Source organism: Notolepis coatsorum (genome assembly GCF_963971535.1).
Source record: "Notolepis coatsorum genome assembly, chromosome: 1".
Taxonomy (NCBI): domain Eukaryota; kingdom Metazoa; phylum Chordata; class Actinopteri; order Aulopiformes; family Paralepididae; genus Notolepis; species Notolepis coatsorum.
Genome location: NC_140165.1, coordinates 97,202,545 through 97,222,701, shown reverse-complemented (window position 1 = coordinate 97,222,701; position 20,157 = coordinate 97,202,545). Strand labels below are relative to the sequence as shown.

Genomic DNA, 20,157 nt, shown 5'->3' with positions numbered 1-20,157 from the left:
TGTTTCCCCCTGCCTCTAACCCCTCGCTCCTCTCTGTTTCCCCCTGCCTCTAGCCCCTCGCTCCTCTCTGTTTCCCCCTGCCTCTAGCCCCTCTGTTTCCCCCTGCCTCTAACCCCTTGCTCCTCTCTGTTTCCCCCTGCCTCTAGCCCCTCGCTCCTCTCTGTTTCCCCCTGCCTCTAGCCCCTCGCTCCTCTCTGTTTCCCCCTGCCTCTAACCCCTCGCTCCTCTCCGTTTCCCCCTGCCTCTAGCCCCTCTGTTTCCCCCTGCCTCTAGCCCCTCGCTCCTCAGTTTCCCCCTGCCTCTAACCCCTCGCTCCTCTCTGTTTCCCCCTGCCTCTAGCCCCTCGCTCCTCAGTTTCCCCCTGCCTCTAACCCCTCCCTCCTCTCTGTTTCCCCCTGCCTCTAACCCCTCGCTCCTCTCTGTTTCCCCCTGCCTCTAACCCCTCCCTCCTCTCTGTTTCCCCCTGCCTCTAGCCCCTCGCTCCTCTCTGTTTCCCCCTGCCTCTAACCCCTCGCTCCTCTCTGTTTCCCCCTGCCTCTAACCCCTCGCTCCTCTCTGTTTCCCCCTGCCTCTAACCCCTCGCTCCTCTGTTTCCCCCTGCCTCCAGCCCCTCGCTCCTCTCTGTTTCCCCCTGCCTCTAACCCCTCGCTTCTCTGTTTCCCCCTGCCTCTAGCCCCTCGCTCCTCTGTTTCCCCCTGCCTCTAACCCCTCGCTCCTCTCTGTTTCCCCCTGCCTCTAACCCCTCGCTCCTGTTTCCCCCTGCCTCTAACCCCTCGCTCCTCTCTGTTTCCCCCTGCCTCTAACCCCTCGCTCCTGTTTCCCCCTGCCTCTAACCCCTCGCTCCTCTGTTTCCCCCTGCCTCTAGCCCCTCGCTCCTCTGTTTCCCCCTGCCTCTAGCCCCTCGCTCCTCTGTTTCCCCCTGCCTCTAGCCCCTCGCTCCTCTGTTTCCCCCTGCCTCTAACCCCTCACTCCTCTGTTTCCCCCTGCCTCTAGCCCCTCGCTCCTCTCTGTTTCCCCCTGCCTCTAGCCCCTCGCTCCTCTCTGTTTCCCCCTGCCTCTAGCCCCTCGCTCCTCTCTGTTTCCCCCTGCCTCTAGCCCCTCGCTCCTCTCTGTTTCCCCCTGCCTCTAGCCCCTCGCTCCTCTGTTTCCCCCTGCCTCTAACCCCTCACTCCTCTCTGTTTCCCCCTCCCTCTAACCCCTCGCTCCTCTGTTTCCCCCTGCCTCTAGCCCCTTGCTCCTCTGTTTCCCCCTGCCTCTAACCCCTCGCTCCTCTGTTTCCCCCTGCCTCTAACCCCTCGCTCCTCTGTTTCCCCCTGCCTCTAGCCCCTTGCTCCTCTGTTTCCCCCTGCCTCTAACCCCTCGCTCCTCTCTGTTTCCCCCTGCCTCTAGCCCCTCGCTCCTCTGTTTCCCCCTGCCTCTAACCCCTCGCTCCTCTCTGTTTCCCCCTGCCTCTAGCCCCTCGCTCCTCTCTGTTTCCCCCTGCCTCTAACCCCTCGCTCCTCTCTGTTTCTCCCTGCCTCTAACCCCTCGCTCCTCTGTTTCCCCTGCCTCTAACCCCTCGCTCCTCTGTTTCCCCCTGCCTCTAGCCCCTCGCTCCTCTGTTTCCCCCTGCCTCTAGCCCCTCGCTCCTCTCTGTTTCCCCCTGCCTTTAGCCCCTCGCTCCTCTCCGTTTCCCCCTGCCTCTAACCCCTCGCTCCTCTCTGTTTCCCCCTGCCTCTAACCCCTCGCTCCTGTTTCCCCCTGCCTCTAGCCCCTCGCTCCTCTCCGTTTTCCCCCTGCCTCTAACCCCTCGCTCCTCTCTGTTTCCCCCTGCCTCTAACCCCTCGCTCCTCTCTGTTTCCCCCTGCCTCTAACCCCTCGCTCCTCTGTTTCCCCCTGCCTCTAGCCCCTCGCTCCTCTCTGTTTCCCCCTGCCTCTAGCCCCTCGCTCCTCTGTTTCCCCCTGCCTCTAACCCCTCACTCCTCTGTTTCCCCCTGCCTCTAACCCCTCGCTCCTCTGTTTCCCCCTGCCTCTAGCCCCTCGCTCCTCTGTTTCCCCCTGCCTCTAGCCCCTCGCCCCTCTGTTTCCCCCTGCCTCTAACCCCTCGCTCCCCTCTGTTTCCCCCTGCCTCTAGCCCCTCGCTCCTCTGTTTCCCCCTGCCTCTAGCCCCTCGCTCCTCTCTGTTTCCCCCTGCCTCTAGCCCCTCGCTCCTCTCTGTTTCCCCCTGCCTCTAGCCCCTCGCTCCTCTCTGTTTCCCCCTGCCTCTAGCCCCTCGCTCCTCTCTGTTTCCCCCTGCCTCTAGCCCCTCGCTCCTCTCTGTTTCCCCCTGCCTCTAGCCCCTCGCTCCTCTCTGTTTCCCCCTGCCTCTAGCCCCTCGCTCCTCTGTTTCCCCCTGCCTCTAGCCCCTCGCTCCTCTCTGTTTCCCCCTGCCTCTAACCCCTCGCTCCTCTGTTTCCCCCTGCCTCTAGCCCCTCGCTCCTCTCTGTTTCCCCCTGCCTCTAGCCCCTCGCTCCTCTCTGTTTCCCCCTGCCTCTAGCCCCTCGCTCCTCTCTGTTTCCCCCTGCCTCTAGCCCCTCGCTCCTCTCTGTTTCCCCCTGCCTCTAGCTCCTCCTCTCTGTTTCCCCCTGCCTCTAACCCCTCGCTCCTCTCCGTTTCCCCCTGCCTCTAGCCCCTCGCTCCTCTCTGTTTCCCCCTGCCTCTAGCCCCTCGCTCCTCTCTGTTTCCCCCTGCCTCTAGCCCCTCGCTCCTCTCTGTTTCCCCCTGCCTCTAGCCCCTCGCTCCTCTCTGTTTCCCCCTGCCTCTAGCCCCTCGCTCCTCTCTGTTTCCCCCTGCCTCTAGCCCCTCGCTCCTCTCTGTTTCCCCCTGCCTCTAACCCCTCGCTCCTCTGTTTCCCCCTGCCTCTAACCCCTCCTTCCTCTCTGTTTCCCCCTGCCTCTAACCCCTCGCTCCTCTCTGTTTCCCCCTGCCTCTAACCCCTCGCTCCTCTCTGTTTCCCCCTGCCTCTAGCCCCTCGCTCCTCTGTTTCCCCCTGCCTCTAGCCCCTCGCTCCTCTCTGTTTCCCCCTGCCTCTAACCCCTCGCTCCTCTCCGTTTCCCCCTGCCTCTAGCCCCTCGCTCCTCTCTGTTTCCCCCTGCCTCTAGCCCCTCGCTCATCTCTGTTTCCCCCTGCCTCTAGCCCCTCGCTCCTCTCTGTTTCCCCCTGCCTCTAGCCCCTCGCTCCTCTCTGTTTCCCCCTGCCTCTAGCCCCTCGCTCCTCTCTGTTTCCCCCTGCCTCTAGCCCCTCGCTCCTCTGTTTCCCCCTGCCTCTAGCCCCTCGCTCCTCTCTGTTTCCCCCTGCCTCTAACCCCTCGCTCCTCTGTTTCCCCCTGCCTCTAGCCCCTCGCTCCTCTCTGTTTCCCCCTGCCTCTAGCCCCTCGCTCCTCTCTGTTTCCCCCTGCCTCTAGCCCCTCGCTCCTCTCTGTTTCCCCCTGCCTCTAGCCCCTCGCTCCTCTGTTTCCCCCTGCCTCTAGCCCCTCTGTTTCCCCCTGCCTCTAGCCCCTCGCTCCTCTCTGTTTCCCCCTGCCTCTAGCTCCTCCTCTCTGTTTCCCCCTGCCTCTAACCCCTCGCTCCTCTCCGTTTCCCCCTGCCTCTAGCCCCTCGCTCCTCTCTGTTTCCCCCTGCCTCTAGCCCCTCGCTCCTCTCTGTTTCCCCCTGCCTCTAGCCCCTCGCTCCTCTCTGTTTCCCCCTGCCTCTAGCCCCTCGCTCCTCTCTGTTTCCCCCTGCCTCTAGCCCCTCGCTCCTCTCTGTTTCCCCCTGCCTCTAGCCCCTCGCTCCTCTCTGTTTCCCCCTGCCTCTAACCCCTCGCTCCTGTTTCCCCCTGCCTCTAACCCCTCCTTCCTCTCTGTTTCCCCCTGCCTCTAACCCCTCGCTCCTCTCTGTTTCCCCCTGCCTCTAACCCCTCGCTCCTCTCTGTTTCCCCCTGCCTCTAGCCCCTCGCTCCTCTGTTTCCCCCTGCCTCTAGCCCCTCGCTCCTCTCTGTTTCCCCCTGCCTCTAACCCCTCGCTCCTCTCCGTTTCCCCCTGCCTCTAGCCCCTCGCTCCTCTCAGTTTCCCCCTGCCTCTAGCCCCTCGCTCCTCTCTGTTTCCCCCTGCCTCTAGCCCCTCGCTCCTCTGTTTCCCCCTGCCTCTAACCCCTCCCTCCTCTCTGTTTCCCCCTGCCTCTAGCCCCTCGCTCCTCTCTGTTTCCCCCTGCCTCTAACCCCTCGCTCCTCTCTGTTTCCCCCTGCCTCTAGCCCCTCGCTCCTCTCTGTTTCCCCCTGCCTCTAGCCCCTCTGTTTCCCCCTGCCTCTAACCCCTTGCTCCTCTCTGTTTCCCCCTGCCTCTAGCCCCTCGCTCCTCTCTGTTTCCCCCTGCCTCTAGCCCCTCGCTCCTCTCTGTTTCCCCCTGCCTCTAACCCCTCGCTCCTCTCCGTTTCCCCCTGCCTCTAGCCCCTCTGTTTCCCCCTGCCTCTAGCCCCTCGCTCCTCAGTTTCCCCCTGCCTCTAACCCCTCGCTCCTCTCTGTTTCCCCCTGCCTCTAGCCCCTCGCTCCTCAGTTTCCCCCTGCCTCTAACCCCTCCCTCCTCTCTGTTTCCCCCTGCCTCTAACTCCTCGCTCCTCTCTGTTTCCCCCTGCCTCTAACCCCTCCCTCCTCTCTGTTTCCCCCTGCCTCTAGCCCCTCGCTCCTCTCTGTTTCCCCCTGCCTCTAACCCCTCGCTCCTCTCTGTTTCCCCCTGCCTCTAACCCCTCGCTCCTCTCTGTTTCCCCCTGCCTCTAACCCCTCGCTCCTCTGTTTCCCCCTGCCTCTAACCCCTCGCTCCTCTCTGTTTCCCCCTGCCTCTAACCCCTCGCTCCTCTGTTTCCCCCTGCCTCTAGCCCCTCGCTCCTCTCTGTTTCCCCCTGCCTCTAGCCCCTCGCTCCTCTCTGTTTCCCCCTGCCTCTAGCCCCTCGCTCCTCTCTGTTTCCCCCTGCCTCTAACCCCTAGCTCCTCTGTTTCCCCCTGCCTCTAGCCCCTCGCTCCTCTGTTTCCCCCTGCCTCTAACCCCTCGCTCCTCTCTGTTTCCCCCTGCCTCTAACCCCTCGCTCCTCTGTTTCCCCCTGCCTCTAACCCCTCGCTCCTCTCTGTTTCCCCCTGCCTCTAGCCCCTCCCTCCTCTCTGTTTCCCCCTGCCTCTAGCCCCTCGCTCCTCTCCGTTTCCCCCTGCCTCTAGTCCCTCGCTCCTCTCCGTTTCCCCCTGCCTCTAGCCCCTCTGTTTCCCCCTGCCTCTAACCCCTCGCTCCTCTCTGTTTCCCCCTGCCTCTAGCCGCTCGCTCCTCTGTTTCCCCCTGCCTCTAGCCCCTCGCTCCTCTCTGTTTCCCCCTGCCTCTAACCCCTCGCTCCTCTCCGTTTCCCCCTGCCTCTAGCCCCTCGCTCCTCTCTGTTTCCCCCTGCCTCTAGCCCCTCGCTCCTCTCCGTTTCCCCCTGCCTCTAGCCCATCGCTCCTCTCTGTTTCCCCCTGCCTCTAGCCCCTCGCTCCTCTGTTTCCCCCTGCCTCTAACCCCTCCCTCCTCTGTTTCCCCCTGCCTCTAACCCCTCCCTCCTCTCTGTTTCCCCCTGCCTCTAGCCCCTCGCTCCTCTGTTTCCCCCTGCCTCTAGCCCCTCACTCCTCTCTGTTTCCCCCTGCCTCTAACCCCTCGCTCCTCTGTTTCCCCCTGCCTCTAACCCCTCGCTCCTCTCTGTTTCCCCCTGCCTCTAGCCCCTCGCTCCTCTGTTTCCCCCTGCCTCTAACCCCTCGCTCCTCTCTGTTTCCCCCTGCCTCTAGCCCCTCGCTCCTCTCTGTTTCCCCCTGCCTCTAGCCCCTCGCTCCTCTCTGTTTCCCCCTGCCTCTAGCCCCTCGCTCCTCTCTGTTTCCCCCTGCCTCTAGCCCCTCGCTCCTCTCTGTTTCCCCCTGCCTCTAACCCCTCGCTCCTCTGTTTCCCCCTTCCTCTAGCCCCTTGCTCCTCTCTGTTTCCCCCTGCCTCTAGCCCCTCGCTCCTCTCGGTTTCCCCCTGCCTCTAGCCCCTCGCTCCTCTGTTTCCCCCTGCCTCTAACCCCTCGCTCCTCTCTGTTTCCCCCTGCCTCTAGCCCCTCGCTCCTCTCTGTTTCCCCCTGCCTCTAGCCCCTCGCTCCTCTCCGTTTCCCCCTGCCTCTAACCCCTCGCTCCTCTCTGTTTCCCCCTGCCTATAGCCCCTCGCTCCTCTCTGTTTCCCCCTGCCTCTAACCCCTCGCTCCTCTGTTTCCCCCTGCCTCTAACCCCTCGCTCCTCTCTGTTTCCCCCTGCCTCTAGCCCCTTGCTCCTCAGTTTCCCCCTGCCTCTAACCCCTCGCTCCTCTCTGTTTCCCCCTGCCTCTAACCCCTCGCTCCTCTCTGTTTCCCCCTGCCTCTAGCCCCTCTGTTTCCCCCTGCCTCTAGCCCCTCTGTTTCCCCCTGCCTCTAGCCCCTCTGTTTCCCCCTGCCTCTAGCCCCTCTGTTTCCCCCTGCCTCTAGCCCCTCTGTTTCCCCCTGCCTCTAGCTCCTCTGTTTCCCCCTGCCTCTAGCCCCTCTGTTTCCCCCTGCCTCTAGCTCCTCGCTCCTGTTTCCCCCTGCCTCTAGCCCCTCTGTTTCCCCCTGCCTCTAGCCCCTCTGTTTCCCCCTGCCTCTAGCTCCTCGCTCCTCTCTGTTTCCCCCTGCCTCTAGCTCCTCGCTCCTCTGTTTCCCCCTGCCTCTAGCCCCTCTGTTTCCCCCTGCCTCTAGCCCCTCTGTTTCCCCCTGCCTCTAACCCCTCACCTGAGAGCTTGCCATCTCCCCCATGTTTCTATGAGGTTCAGCAGAGCCACATCGAAATAACCCTCAGAGGAATGAAAACATCCATCCCTGGATCCCGTTCCAACTGCCCTGCTCAAGTCATACATCCCCACCCTCAGTCCAACCATCACCCAGGTTGTTAACCTCTCCCTTCAAAAAGCTCATGTCCCACCTGCCCTCAGAGTTGCCATCATCCGGCCCCTCCTCAAGAAGCCCACCCTGTACCCGGAGGTGCTCGTCAGGTTCAATACATGCAAAACAGCGCTGCCAGGATCCTAAACATGAGCACATAACCCCCATCCTCCACTCACTACATTGGATCCCCATCTCAATTACATGCATAAAGTGCATAAACGGATGTACACCTCTCTACCTACAGGAACTCATCACTCCACAATCCTCCACTCGTACCCTCAGATCTGCAGGTAGCCTGCTCCTCCGGGTCCCCAGTACCAGGCTCTGCACCATGGGTGACCGAGCCTTCTGCTCGGCTGCACCACAGCCTCCCCATCCAACTGAGGGCACCACAGAGCCTGGGCTCTTTTAAAGCAGGCCTGTGGGGGGGGTGTGTGTGTGCGTGTGTGTGTGTGTGTGTGTGTGTGTTTAGCCAGGTTTGACAGTGTTGCATTATGTTGCGTTATGTTGTGGTGTGTGTGTGTGTGTGTGTGTGTGTGTGTGTGTGTGTGTTTAGCCAGGTTGACAGCCTTGCGTTATGTTGTGGTATGTTGTGGTGTGTGTGTGTGTGTGTGTGTGTGTGTTTAGCCAGGTTGACAGCGTTGCGTTATGTTGTGGTATGCTTGCGTGTGTGTGTGTGTGTGTGTGTGTGTGTGTGTGTGTGTGTGTGTACGTACCGTTTTGGCAAGCTTTACTGCATCACTGAGTAGTCTGTCTCTCAGATGTGGGTCTAGTTGGACAGCTGGAGCAATCTCCACCACCTTCAAAACAACAACAACTTCATTATAAAACACCTTCAAAACACAATGTTGTTATAAAACACCTTCAAAACACAACGTTATTATAAAACACCTTCAAAACACAATGTTGTTATAAAACACCTTCAAAACACAACGTTATTATACAGCACCTTCAAAACACAACGTTATTATACAGCACCTTCAAAACACAACGTTATTATACAGCACCTTCAAAACACAACGTTATTATACAGCACCTTCAAAACACAACTTTATTATACAACACCTTAAAAACACAACAACTGTATTATACAACACCTTCAAAAGAGAACAACTTTATTATACAACACCATCGAAACATAACAAATTATAATGTCAACATACAACACAACTTTATCATAATGGCATATTAATGTACGACCCCGGAGAGCTTGCCGACAGTACTGCCTTTCTTTAGATGTAGTGAGCTCAGATTTAAAGTGAAACTGTGGTATCATACTGGTATCTTATGAAACCAGACGACCCTAGGAGTCCATTGGTACCAAGCTTGTCGGAAAAGGAGGCTAAATGACATTAATAATAATAAAAACATTTTATTTGAAGGCGCCTTTTAAAGCACCCAAGGTCGCCGTACAGGGTTAAAAACAAATACAATTACACAGTTAAAAACACAATATTACAGAGTTACACATAGGGGAGCAGTTATAATAAACTTCAAATTAAAGTGAATATGCCAGAATGAACAAGTGTGTTTTGAGACGGGAAACAAAGGTGGGGAGGTTGTCTATTGCGCAGATTTTTTTTGTTCTCGATTTATTGTTCTTCTTGACCCGTTTAAAGAAGACTTGTCCGGCCCATGGGGACATTAACTTGTGATTGCAGGCTTTACAAATACATTCGATTTTCCAGAGGCGGGGTTAGGCTCCATTTTGGCGATTGTGATTGGCTATGTTTTAATGGTAACCCTTGACCTCTCACCTCACAGTATCTGCATGAGAATGGGTTCTCTGGTGCCCAGTGCCCACGAGTCTCCCCTTTACAGGCTTGGCCACTTTATGCTAATCCCATGCGGTTTCCTGCATGCAGTATATATGCAAATATGTTAGCCTATTCTAAAAATGGTGTATTTGAATATGTCTGCATACTGGGGTCCCTAAACAGTCTCGGAAACGCATGAATTGAGTAGCAGAGGCTCTTGTGGATCCAATTACCACAATTGTATTCATGCATGATGCTTCCCCATAGCAGCCATTTAATTGTAGGGAGATTATTAAAAAAAAAAAATTTAACATGACCTCACTGTATAAAATGACCTATTGTGACCTCTAGGTTAACCACAGCCTCATTAAACTTTACAAGCACAAACTAAAAACCTAGGGCATTCAGTGTATGTATGTCTTTCTTGGCTATATTGGTAATGTCGTGGAATATATTATCATGTCCTTATAGATCCGTGTTGAGATATCATGTTATACAGCTTGACTTTCAGTGTGACCAGCTTGACTGGTTAATGTGTGTATGTCTCTTTAAGAAGACTCCAATGTACTAATATCTCCCAAGCCATAACCTTTTTGTTGTTGCTTCCAGTGACTGAGAACCATTCTTGTTTACCTTCGTCATATCCTTGTGTATTAAAATATGTTCCACATAGACAGTTACAATGAGTATTCTATTATAAAGGCCCAGACTATAGGTCACGGGATTGTGTTTCTTCAGAGCCATAACCCAAGGTTATGGGAACAGTTAGACGAAGCTATAGCCATAATATAGTCGTATTATTAAATTCTCTAACCAGCCATTTTGTTTCTTCTACGTCATTTTCATGTATTTAATTGTATGTCTGACCAGAGCTCTTGATAATTTTATGGTCAGACGCTTATGTGTGAACATTGTTGTATCTGATTGTAAACTGATCTTTCATTTGTGGCCACGGATGAAATAAACGTTCCCATTATTAATAATGACTCAGAATCATTCATGTAAACGGCTCATCGTTTGTCCCTTTAATATTTCCCATTACAGTAACAAGGGGGAACATAACAGAAGTGCTCACCATCCAATCACAGAACAATGCTGCTCTTGCTGAAATCTCCAAATGTAAAAGGTTTTTTATATCAAATCACAGCATGCTCTTCTTCAAGGTCTTCATCGATTCTCGAGGGGTGCGAAATGGTTACATTGTGGACCAAATCGGTGTAACAAATGGTATCAACCCAAAACCTCCTGCAAGAACTTATGAGACATAATTGAGCATGGAAATTCAATTCAAACCTTTATTTATTCTCGAAAGGACAATTGAGGTCACCCTCATTTTCAATGTCGTCGAGACTTAGACATTTCAATGAATACATTTTTTACAATATAATAATATAATATAATATATATATAAAAATATGAATACAGTAACTATCTATATAGCACTTTTCACACATGGACTGCAGTCCAGAGTACCCCACAGCAAATTGTATGAAATTAACATAAAATCTGCATATAGTTGACAGAATAAAAAAACAATGCTTAAATTGCAGACATAAGAATAGGTACAAAAGACAATAAAAGTAGTGCAACGTGGGCGGCTACGTGGCGCAGTGGGCAAGGCGCTCGCAACGAATGCTGGAGACTAGGCTTGAACGCTCTCCACATTGCTTTCAGTTTAGCTGGTCGTCCACAGTAATACACATTGGCCGTAACAAGAAACAACGTTCGAAGACAGGGGAGGGTTGAATTGGACGATATGAAAAATTGGGATGGGAGAAAAATAGAAAATGGGAGAAAAAGTTGATCAAAAAAAAAAAGTTGTGCAACGTAAACATGCAGACATAAATGAAATGGCCACACTTCCATCATAATAAAGGCCTTATACACTCTAAACCAGGGGTCCTTGCGGGCTACCTGTGTTGGTGACCCCTGCTCTAAACGTTCAATATTTCAATAGGCGCCGAACCAAGACACACTATTTACTCCAGATTAATGAGCTGCGTCTCAAATTAACCTTCAGGTTCCCAGCCTTTAGAAGGTGTCAGCACTACGTGGCGTCTACTGGTGACCTGTTGTCTCCCCCTAAACAAGATGGCCTCCATCTACTGTTGACCTGCTGTCTCCCCCTAAACAAGATGGCCTCCATCTACTGTTGACCTGCTGTCTCCCCCTAAACAAGATGGCCTCCATCTACTGTTGACCTGCTGTCTCCCCCTAAACAAGATGGCCTCTATCTACTGTTGACCTGCTGTCTCCCCCTAAACAAGATGGCCTCCATCTACTGTTGACCTGCTGTCTCCCCCTAAACAAGATGGCCTCTATCTACTGTTGACCTGCTGTCTCCCCCTAAACAAGATGGCCTCTAAGGGTTCATCTATTATGGGTGAAATGCCCCCTTTGAAACCCAGAGGAAAGTCAAACGTTTAAATAGAATAATTTTAATTAAGCGTTTGCCTTTATTCTCCCTCACAGCGAGGGGGAGGCGGGTTGTACACTTAAAGGGTCAATGGGATTAGTTCTGCTGCGGCAGACACCATCAATCTATCCCAGAAGAAGTAACTGGATATATTGAAAACATTCATTGGACTCTCATCCGATATATATATATAAATCAATCAGATTTTTTTTTTTATTAAATTCAAATCTTATCAAACCCACTTTCAAGCCCCCCCCCCCCCCCCGCCGCCAGTAGCAAAATAAATGGAAAACCCACATGAACACATGAACGTCTCCACCATTGAAAATCATGTTAAAAACAACAAAGTGTTCTGGATTGATGCCGGCTTGGGGACGGGGTGAGATTAGGAATCTGAGAATCAAAGAGGGGCGGCGTCAACACGATAATCATCTGGAATGTGATCAAAGGGGCGAGGAAGAAAGTGACGGAGCGGTACGACTGGGAGAGCGTTGACGTGTTCCCCGGTGAGAGATCACACAACCTGGTTCCCGTTAAACAGTTAATTAATAAACTGCATTCTGTGAGATACATTTGTGTGTTTTTCGTTTGTCCGCGAGGGAAGCAACAATTGTGATGGGAGGATCAAGAAAAGAGGGCGGGGCTTGCGATAGGTCAATTCTACACTGTGTGGTAAAAGCATTGGATTGGATGGTATCGGTATGTGGTATCCGTCAACAGTTTGATCGTTTAGATCGCTAGCATGGCTAACAAATGCAAATATATTGTAGTCTGCCCCGTTGTTCTGACCAGGACTACGTTCCTTTCGCCCCCTTGATGCGCACGCACACTGAGTCTGACGTATACAGCGAACAGGTCTATGATCCTTGACATTTGAAAACCACACAACACGTTGCCGCAGTCATTAATCATTGGCAACGTTAACCTATAATCATACTACCCCCTGCTGCTCGGTTGCCTCTTGCCGGGTCATTCATTTGAAATGTAGAAAATGTCCTTAAAACGTGTTTGAACGATACATTTGGTTTTATGGAAGTGAAATAGAATTACATTTACATTTAGTCATTTAGCTGACGCTTTTATCCAAAGCGACTTACAAGTTCTGTACGACAAGTCAGCAGGAAGGGCACAACTCTATCAGCTGAGTAACAATGTTCATCAAAGTGTTGAGTGCTACAGTGTAGGTTATTATATTAGGACAAGTGCATGACAGTAAGGTTAGTTAGGGTTAGATTATATATTTTTTTTATTATTATTATTTTTAGATATTCAAGTTTCAAGTTCAAGTTTCTTTAATAGTTGTCATACAGAAGTACAGAATACTTTTATACAAAATGCTTCTTACTGTTACGCTCCAGAGACTGTGCAAGACAAGATAAGTATGAAATAAAATAACATAGTATAGCATGTAAATTAGAAGTAAAAAAAATTAGGTCACAGTGTTCATTATAGACATATGTACAATGTTCGATGCAGAATAGACGTAACTGAGTTACCATATAATATACAATACTGTGTAGTGTACTAATAATATACAATACTATATAGTGCAAGGCAGAAATAGGATGAGGTGCAATTTAGGTACAATTTACAGTAGGTGTACGAGTTGTAGTGCAAATCCTTTATCAATAAATATAAAGTGTGTTTGTGTGATCTAAAGTGTGGAGAGTGGGTGCTGCAGTGTGTTGTTTGTTTAAGTGAGTGTGTGCGTGTGGGTGTGTGTGCTGTGTGCATTTGATGGTTGTTGCATAGTGTTTATTGTTCGTTTAGCAGCCTGATGGCCTGGGGATAGAAGCTTCTAGAGTAGCCACATCTAGGAAGGAGAGGGTAGAGCGTATCTGTCTATAGTCTCTTGATAGTATTATGTAGAAGTCAAATACAGGTTTATGTTTTATGGGGTTTTAAGTGTGTCTTTAGTCGATGGCGAAATATTACACGGGTTTCGACTGTCCTAAGTGTGGTGGGAAGTTCGTTCCACCATTGAGGAGCGAGGAGCGAGAATAGGTGGCTTCTCTTTGATGACCCTCCCGGAGCTCGGATAGGAGTGGGTCTGAGGTGGCCAGAAGATGCAGAGCGTAGGGGTCTTGAAGGTGTGTAGTTAGAGACCATTGACCGGAGGTAGGCGGGAGCCGTTCCCTTCGCCACACGATATGCCAGGTCGAATTACCCGGGGCCACCTGGTTCACCAGAGGACTGGACCACATGCCACTTTGAATCCGGCCGGGAAGCACAGTGCTAACCTGACCTGCCAGGTAGGCCGTTACACAGAACCATCTGGGAAGTCGTCCTTTCAAACCGTTTGGAATCGGGCCGGCACAGAAAATACTTGACAGAGTATCTTTGCCCATAGCTGACAAACCACTGTAGTCTGGGCACAAACACATCATTTGAAGCCTGACCAGATGGATTATCACATGATCTTGCAAAGCCAGCTGCCATTAACTCATTCAACGCCAAACACGGTCAATAAAAGGGTAATTCACATCAAATTAGGTCTTACACACAAGATGGTTCAAAATAAGGGTCCGAAATATCTATCCAATTACGTCAATCGCTTCCGTGACAATCATTCATATTCCACTAGAAGGAGCAGTACAGATTTTATACTTCCAAAATTCAACTCATTAATGGGCACGAATACTTTTTTATATTCTGCGGCATTGGAGTGGAACAAGCTTCCAGTGGCCCTGAAAATCATTGAAGAGGGGGGAAGCTTTAGACGTGCCACAAAGAAATGGCTAGCCAGAGAATTGTAGAGTAGCCACATCTAGGAAGGAGAGGGTAGGGCGTATCTGTCTATAGTCTCTTGATAGTATTATGTAGAAGTCAAATACAGGTTTATGTTTTATGGGGTTGCTATATCTGCAGGTTTAGCCCAGTCAGATTTAAGGCTTTTTAATACTTTTTAATACTTTTTAATGCCACTCAGAATGAAATTTAATACCAATTTCACAATAACAAAATGGCAAAAATCACGCAACGACACCAATTAGTTTAAGTTTAGGGACACATTGGTCCAAAGATTTTTATTAAAACATAAAGGAGTAACTGGATTGGATGAAACAAAGGGGTGACAAACATAAATATTTCTGTCTATCTCTCTCTCTCTCCACTCTTCTCGCTCTCATGTCAAAAGTCACCTCGCTGGCAGACTGCCGTCCCTCTCTCTCTCTCTCTCTCTCTCTCTCTCTCTCCGTCTGTCTGTATCTCTCTCTCCACTCTTCTCTCTCATGTCAGAAGTCACCTCGCTGGAAGACTGCCGTCCCTATCTCTCCGTCTCTGTCTCTGTCTCTCTCTCTCTCTCTCTCATCATCTCATGTCAGAAGTCACCTCGCTGGCAGACTGCCATCTCTCTCTCTCATCATCTCATGTCAGAAGTCACCTCACTGGCAGACTGCCATCTCTCTCTCCTACGCATAAGGGAGTATAGAGAGAGACTCATAACAGAGTATAGAGAGAGACTCATAACGGAGTATAGAGAGACTCATAACGGAGTATAGAGAGAGACGCATAACAGAGTATAGAGAAAGACTCATAACGGAGTATAGAGAGAGACTCATAACGGAGTATAGAGAGAGACTCATAACGGAGTATAGAGAGAGACTCATAATGGAGTATAGAGAAAGACTCATAAGGGAGTATAGAGAGAGACTCATAACGGAGTATAGAGAGAGACGCATAACAGAGTATAGAGAGAGACGCATAACAGAGTATAGAGAAAGACTCATAACGGAGTATAGAGAGAGACTCATAACGGAGTATAGAGAGAGACTCATAACGGAGTATAGAGAGACTCATAAGGGAGTATAGAGAGAGACTCATAACAGAGTATAGAGAAAGACTCATAAGGGAGTATAGAGAGAGACTCATAACGGAGTATAGAGAAAGACTCATAAGGGAGTATAGAGAGAGACTCATAAGGGAGTGTGGGAATCACCAGTTTCATCACGATACGATATCGATTCTTTGGACAACGATACGATATTTTCCGATATCACAAAGTCTGCCACGATACGATACGATTCGATTAGATTCAGGTGCCTGCGATCGATAGACGATATTATATGCCCATTTAACACAATCAGTAACATTTAAATCAACAAAAATAAAGGCAATGGAAATATCATTTGACATTTTTATTTTTGATCTCTTCCAGACATTTAAATGAAAAACAATCTATTGTTTTTAATACAAATAGACCTCCTGTTCACTGTTTTTTGGTTCGTGTTTTTATTTTATTTTTTATATTAACTCTTTCAGTGCCACGCCTGGTTTTCCATTTTACCGCTTGAATGCCACCATCCGCGCCAATGTTAACGTTAATATCGCCTAATCTATGTTTTAAATTATGGCTATGTGTCTAATCTGCCCATCGCATTATCAAAGACTATTTTCCAGACAGTGCTGTGAAGGCAGATTGTTTTTTTATCGCGTCGTTGCCGTTTCAGAGCAGTTAGAAAAGCCCCCGTTTTGATATAAAAAACAGCTCATTCTGGAGCATTCTATGAAAATCGTCTTTTAGTGGAATATTCCACAACGTTGATATTCGTCTGCCTTTTTATGAATTGTTTTCAAATAAACGCTAGATGATCAATATTATACGTGCACGCACGCACATTACGGCCGCGCGCGGATAATCGCCTCGTTGATTTCCTCTCGGAGTTTTACATTGAAACCGAAAGAAGACATTTCACAAAACAGCTTATAACTTCATCAAACTTCAAGTTCAAGTTCAAGTTCTTTAATAGTTGTCATACAGAAGTACAGAATACTTTCATACAAAATGCTTCTTACTGTTACGCTCCAGAGACTGTGCTAGACAAGATAGTATCAAATAACATAATATAGCATGTAATTTAGAAGAAGAAAAATGAGGTCACAGTGTTCGGTATAGACATATGTACAATGTTCTGAGTTACCATATAATGTACAATACTATGCAGTGTACTAATGTACAGTACTATCTAGTGCAAAGCAGAAATGGGATGAGGTACAATTTTAGGTACAATTTACAGTAAGGTGTACGAGTTGTAGTGCAATCCTTCATCAATAAATATAAAGTGTGGGGAGTGGGTGCTACAGTGTGTTTGTTTAAAGTGGGTGTGTGCTATAAAGTGTGTGGAGTGGGTGCTACAGTGTGTTTGTTTAAAGTGGGTGTGTGCGTGTGGATGTGTGTGCTATGTGCGTTTGGTGGTTGTTGTTGTGTAGTGTTCATTCATTGTTCGTTTAGCAGCCTGATGGCCTGGGGATAGAAGCTTCTTCTGAGTCTTTCTGTGCTCGCCTTGAGACTCCGGTATCGCTTGCCTGACCGCAACAGTTCAAAGAGGCAGTTGTTCGGGTGACTGGAGTCTTTAATGATTCTCTTAGCCTTGCCCTTGCAACGCTTGTTGTAAATGTTCTGGAGGGTGGGGAGCCCCCCTCCAATTGTGCGTTCGGCTGAATGTGTCACTCTTTGTAGTCTGCTTCGGTCTTGTGCAGTGCTATTCCCAAACCAGGAGGTGATGTTGCCGGTCAAGATGCTCTCTATTGTACATGAGTAGAAGTTCTTAAGGATCTTCTGACTGACTTGGAACTTCCTTAGGCGCCTGAGGAAGTAGAGGCGTTGTCGTGCCTTCTTCACAACACTGTCAATGTGTGTGGTCCATGTCAAGTCCTCGGATATGTAGGCTCCGAGGTACTTAAAGCTGTTGACTCTCTCAACCGGTGCCCCGTCGATGCTGAGGGGGCTGTAGTCCTTGACCCCCGACCTCCTGAAGTCCACAATCATCTCCTTTGTTTTGCTGACGTTCAGGGAGAGGCTGTTTTCCTGGCACCATCCCGCCAGGACCTTGACCTCTTCCAGGTAGGCCCTCTCGTCGTTGGCAGAGATCAGGCCCACCACCACTGTGTCGTCAGCAAATTTGATGATTGTATTGCTACTCCGCTGAGCCACACAGTCATGTGTGTACAGGGAGTAGAGGAGGGGACTCAGAACACAGCCCTGGGGGGCCCCTATGTTGAGGGTGATGGATGAGGAGGTGCAGTTGCCTGCTCTCACCACCTGGGGTCTGCCAGTCAGGAAGTCCAAGACCCACTGGCAGAGGTCATAGCCCAAGCCCAGGTCCCTGAGCTTGGCTATGAGTATGGAGGGGACTATGGTATTGAATGCCGAGCTGTAGTCGATGAATAGCATTCTCACATAGTTCCCCTGCCTCTTGTCCAGGTGTGATGCTGCTGTGTGCAGCACATGGGCTATGGCGTCCTCCGTGGACCTGTTGGGGCGGTATGCAAATTGCAGGGGGTCCATGTTGATGGGGAGGGAGGAGCAGATGTAGCCCTTTACTAGCTTCTCAAAGCACTTCATGGCTATGGAGGTGAGGGCTACAGGGCGGTAGTCGTTGAGGCAAGCAGGCTTGGATTTTTTGGGTACAGGGATAATAGTGGACTTCTTCAGGCAGGTGGGGATGACAGCCTGTTCTAAGGACAGGTTAAATATGTCAGTGAATACTGGGGCCAGTTGGTCGGCACAGACTTTTAGGACGCGGCCGGGGATGCCGTCCGGACCTGCTGCCTTCCTGATATTCACTTTTTTAAAGGTCCGCCTCACCTCATGCTCTGTTACCCTGAACACTGCGCCTCCATCAGCAGCCGACCCCCCCCCCCCCATTGCCGTGGCTTGTGAGCTGGTGTTGTTATTACCAGCATCAAACCTCGCATAGAAGGTATTGAGGTCATTTGCTAAGGAGATGTCACTGTTCAGTTTGAGGGAGGCGCCTTTGTAGTCTGTCATCGTTTTGAGCCCCTGCCACATAGCTCTAGAGTCAGCTTGTTCAAACTGGAGTTCAATTTTATCCCTGTAGCGCCGTTTGGCCTCTGACACTGTCCTCCTTACGTTGTATCGCGCCACCTTGTGGTCATTCATGTTGCCTGCCACTAGGCCGTCGTTGTATGCTTTGGTGCGCTCTCTCAGAGCTTCACGGACGGATTTGTCTACCCAGGGTTTTTGATTTGGGTAAACTCTCATTGTGGTAGTGGGGATTGTTTCTTCCACCCTAGTACAAACATAGTCCAGCACTGTCTCCGTGTAGACATTAATGTTATCTGTGTCGCGGAACACATTCCAGTCTGTGCAGTGAAACACAGACCGGAGCGTCTCCTCTGACGTCAAATCCCATTTCTGCACCTCTCGCAAGACTACAGGAGTACTTTTAATTCTCTGTTTGTACTTTGGTGAAAGAAAGATTGACGCGTGATCTGATTTACCAAAGCCACTATCAGAATTAGCCTTGTAGCCACCTTTAAATTGCGTGTAACAGTGATCTAGGATGTTACCGCCTCTGGTGTTGCAAGTCACATGCTGATAGAAGTCAGGTAATACCTTTCTCAGATTGGCGCTGTTGAAATCGCCCAGCACCAAAATGGCGGCGTTAACGTTCGCCACTTGTATTCTATTTACCTCGTCGTGGAGTCTGGAGAGCGCGGCGTTGTTGCTGGCTTGCGGTGGAATATACACTCCGATCAGGATGATCGCCGTTAACTCCCTCGGGAGGAAGAAAGGACGACACTTGATGGTTATATATTCCAGGTCTGGGGAGCAGTGGTTGGATAATTCCTTCACGTTAGTTGGATCGCTCCAATTTTTGTTAAACATGAAGGCAATACCTCCTCCACGTTGTTTACCGGACTCTGATGTCCGATCCTTGCGATGGATAAAGAAGTGATCGGCCGGTTGAATTGCGTGGTCTGGGACCTCCGGCGTGAGCCACGTTTCAGTGAAGCAGAGAACGTTGCAGTCCCTAACGTCTCTTTGATATTGAATCCTTGCTCGGATGTCATCCAGTTTATTGTCAATTGATTGTACATTGGCTAGCAATATACTGGGTAGTGGTGTCCTGTGCCGCCTGGTTCTCAGCCTGTTACGGACTCCAGCTCTCTTTCCTCGCCGTCTGAGTCCTCTTTTCCTGGGATCAAGGAACAAAGGATCTGGTCCTAATCTCCGGAGAATTTCTTCAGGCCATTGTTGCGGTTCGGAAAGCTGGTCCAGTGAGTAATCCAGTTGGTAAATTTCCCGTAATCCAATGTCTATGAGTGACTGACGGTCATATACATTAAATGCACCAACAGTTGGTACAAACAAAACTCTAAAAACTATAAATATTAACAAAAGTAAGCACAGTCTCGACGGAGCGCACAGACAGGCCATCTCTCTCTGGATGAATAAGCACTTACTCTGATTATCCTACCACTGATAACATAGAGTCCTTACCTGACATCAGATGGTATCCAACTGGTATATTCCAATTCCTGATCACCATTCGAAAAAATCGATACGTGTATGGATCCAACGCGACACAGTGGATCTCCATGATCCGCGGGGATCTGAGGCTCCAGAATGAACTCTAGTAACCCCGGCTGGATCAGTGAACTGGAAAATGTGGAGTACCGGATTTTTTTCCCCATTCATTTTCATTGAGTCCATTCCAAAATCACTTATGTCATCTGGGAGACGACAGGGGGCGCTTTTTTCCACAGTGATCACCGGCGCAGCTCGGCAATACTCGGGTAGGCTCGGGTGATGCAATAATTTTTCAGATCGCAAAAAAAAAAAATAATAATAATTCCGAGAAATCTCGTGAGTGGCTAGCAACCACCTATAAAAAAACACGAGAAATCTCGTGAGTGGCACTGAAAGAGTTAATATACTATCACAGCGCTGTATTTTGGCTGGAAAAGGCATATTGGGAGTTAGAAGGTGCAGTACCGGCCAGATCCTGTTAGTGGGGCTATCTCGAGAATGCAGTAACCCCCCCTCCTTCCCAGTCTCTCTATGGCTCTATCAGCTTAGCTTAGTTAGCTCACGCTAATGCAACGATAATTTCGGTATTTAACGCGACGTGGGCATAAAGGAATGGCGAGGATGGAAAGCATGTTAGATGCATTTGACCCCTTGTGGGGAAAAAAACAACAGGCACTTATTTCGGGCAAAATAGGCGGACTCTGAAGCAATGCTGTCTAACGTCTACACACGCTGAGTTGCGCTGAGCTACTGTTGTTGTTGTTGCAGCCGGGCGGATAT

The 20,157-nt window shown here is 50.3% G+C and overlaps 1 protein-coding gene across 1 annotated transcript in view; it reads right to left on the bottom strand.

Annotated features, from left to right (window-relative positions):
- The window catches only part of LOC311244262 (pyruvate carboxylase, mitochondrial-like), a gene marked incomplete at both ends in the record, with an annotated part of 270,486 nt that overhangs the window by 168,599 nt on the left and 81,730 nt on the right, over positions 1-20,157 (bottom strand). Inside the window, 1 exon segment of the mRNA XM_084333671.1 lies at positions 7,646-7,729. Coding sequence (XP_084189797.1) covers positions 7,646-7,729 — 84 coding nt within the window.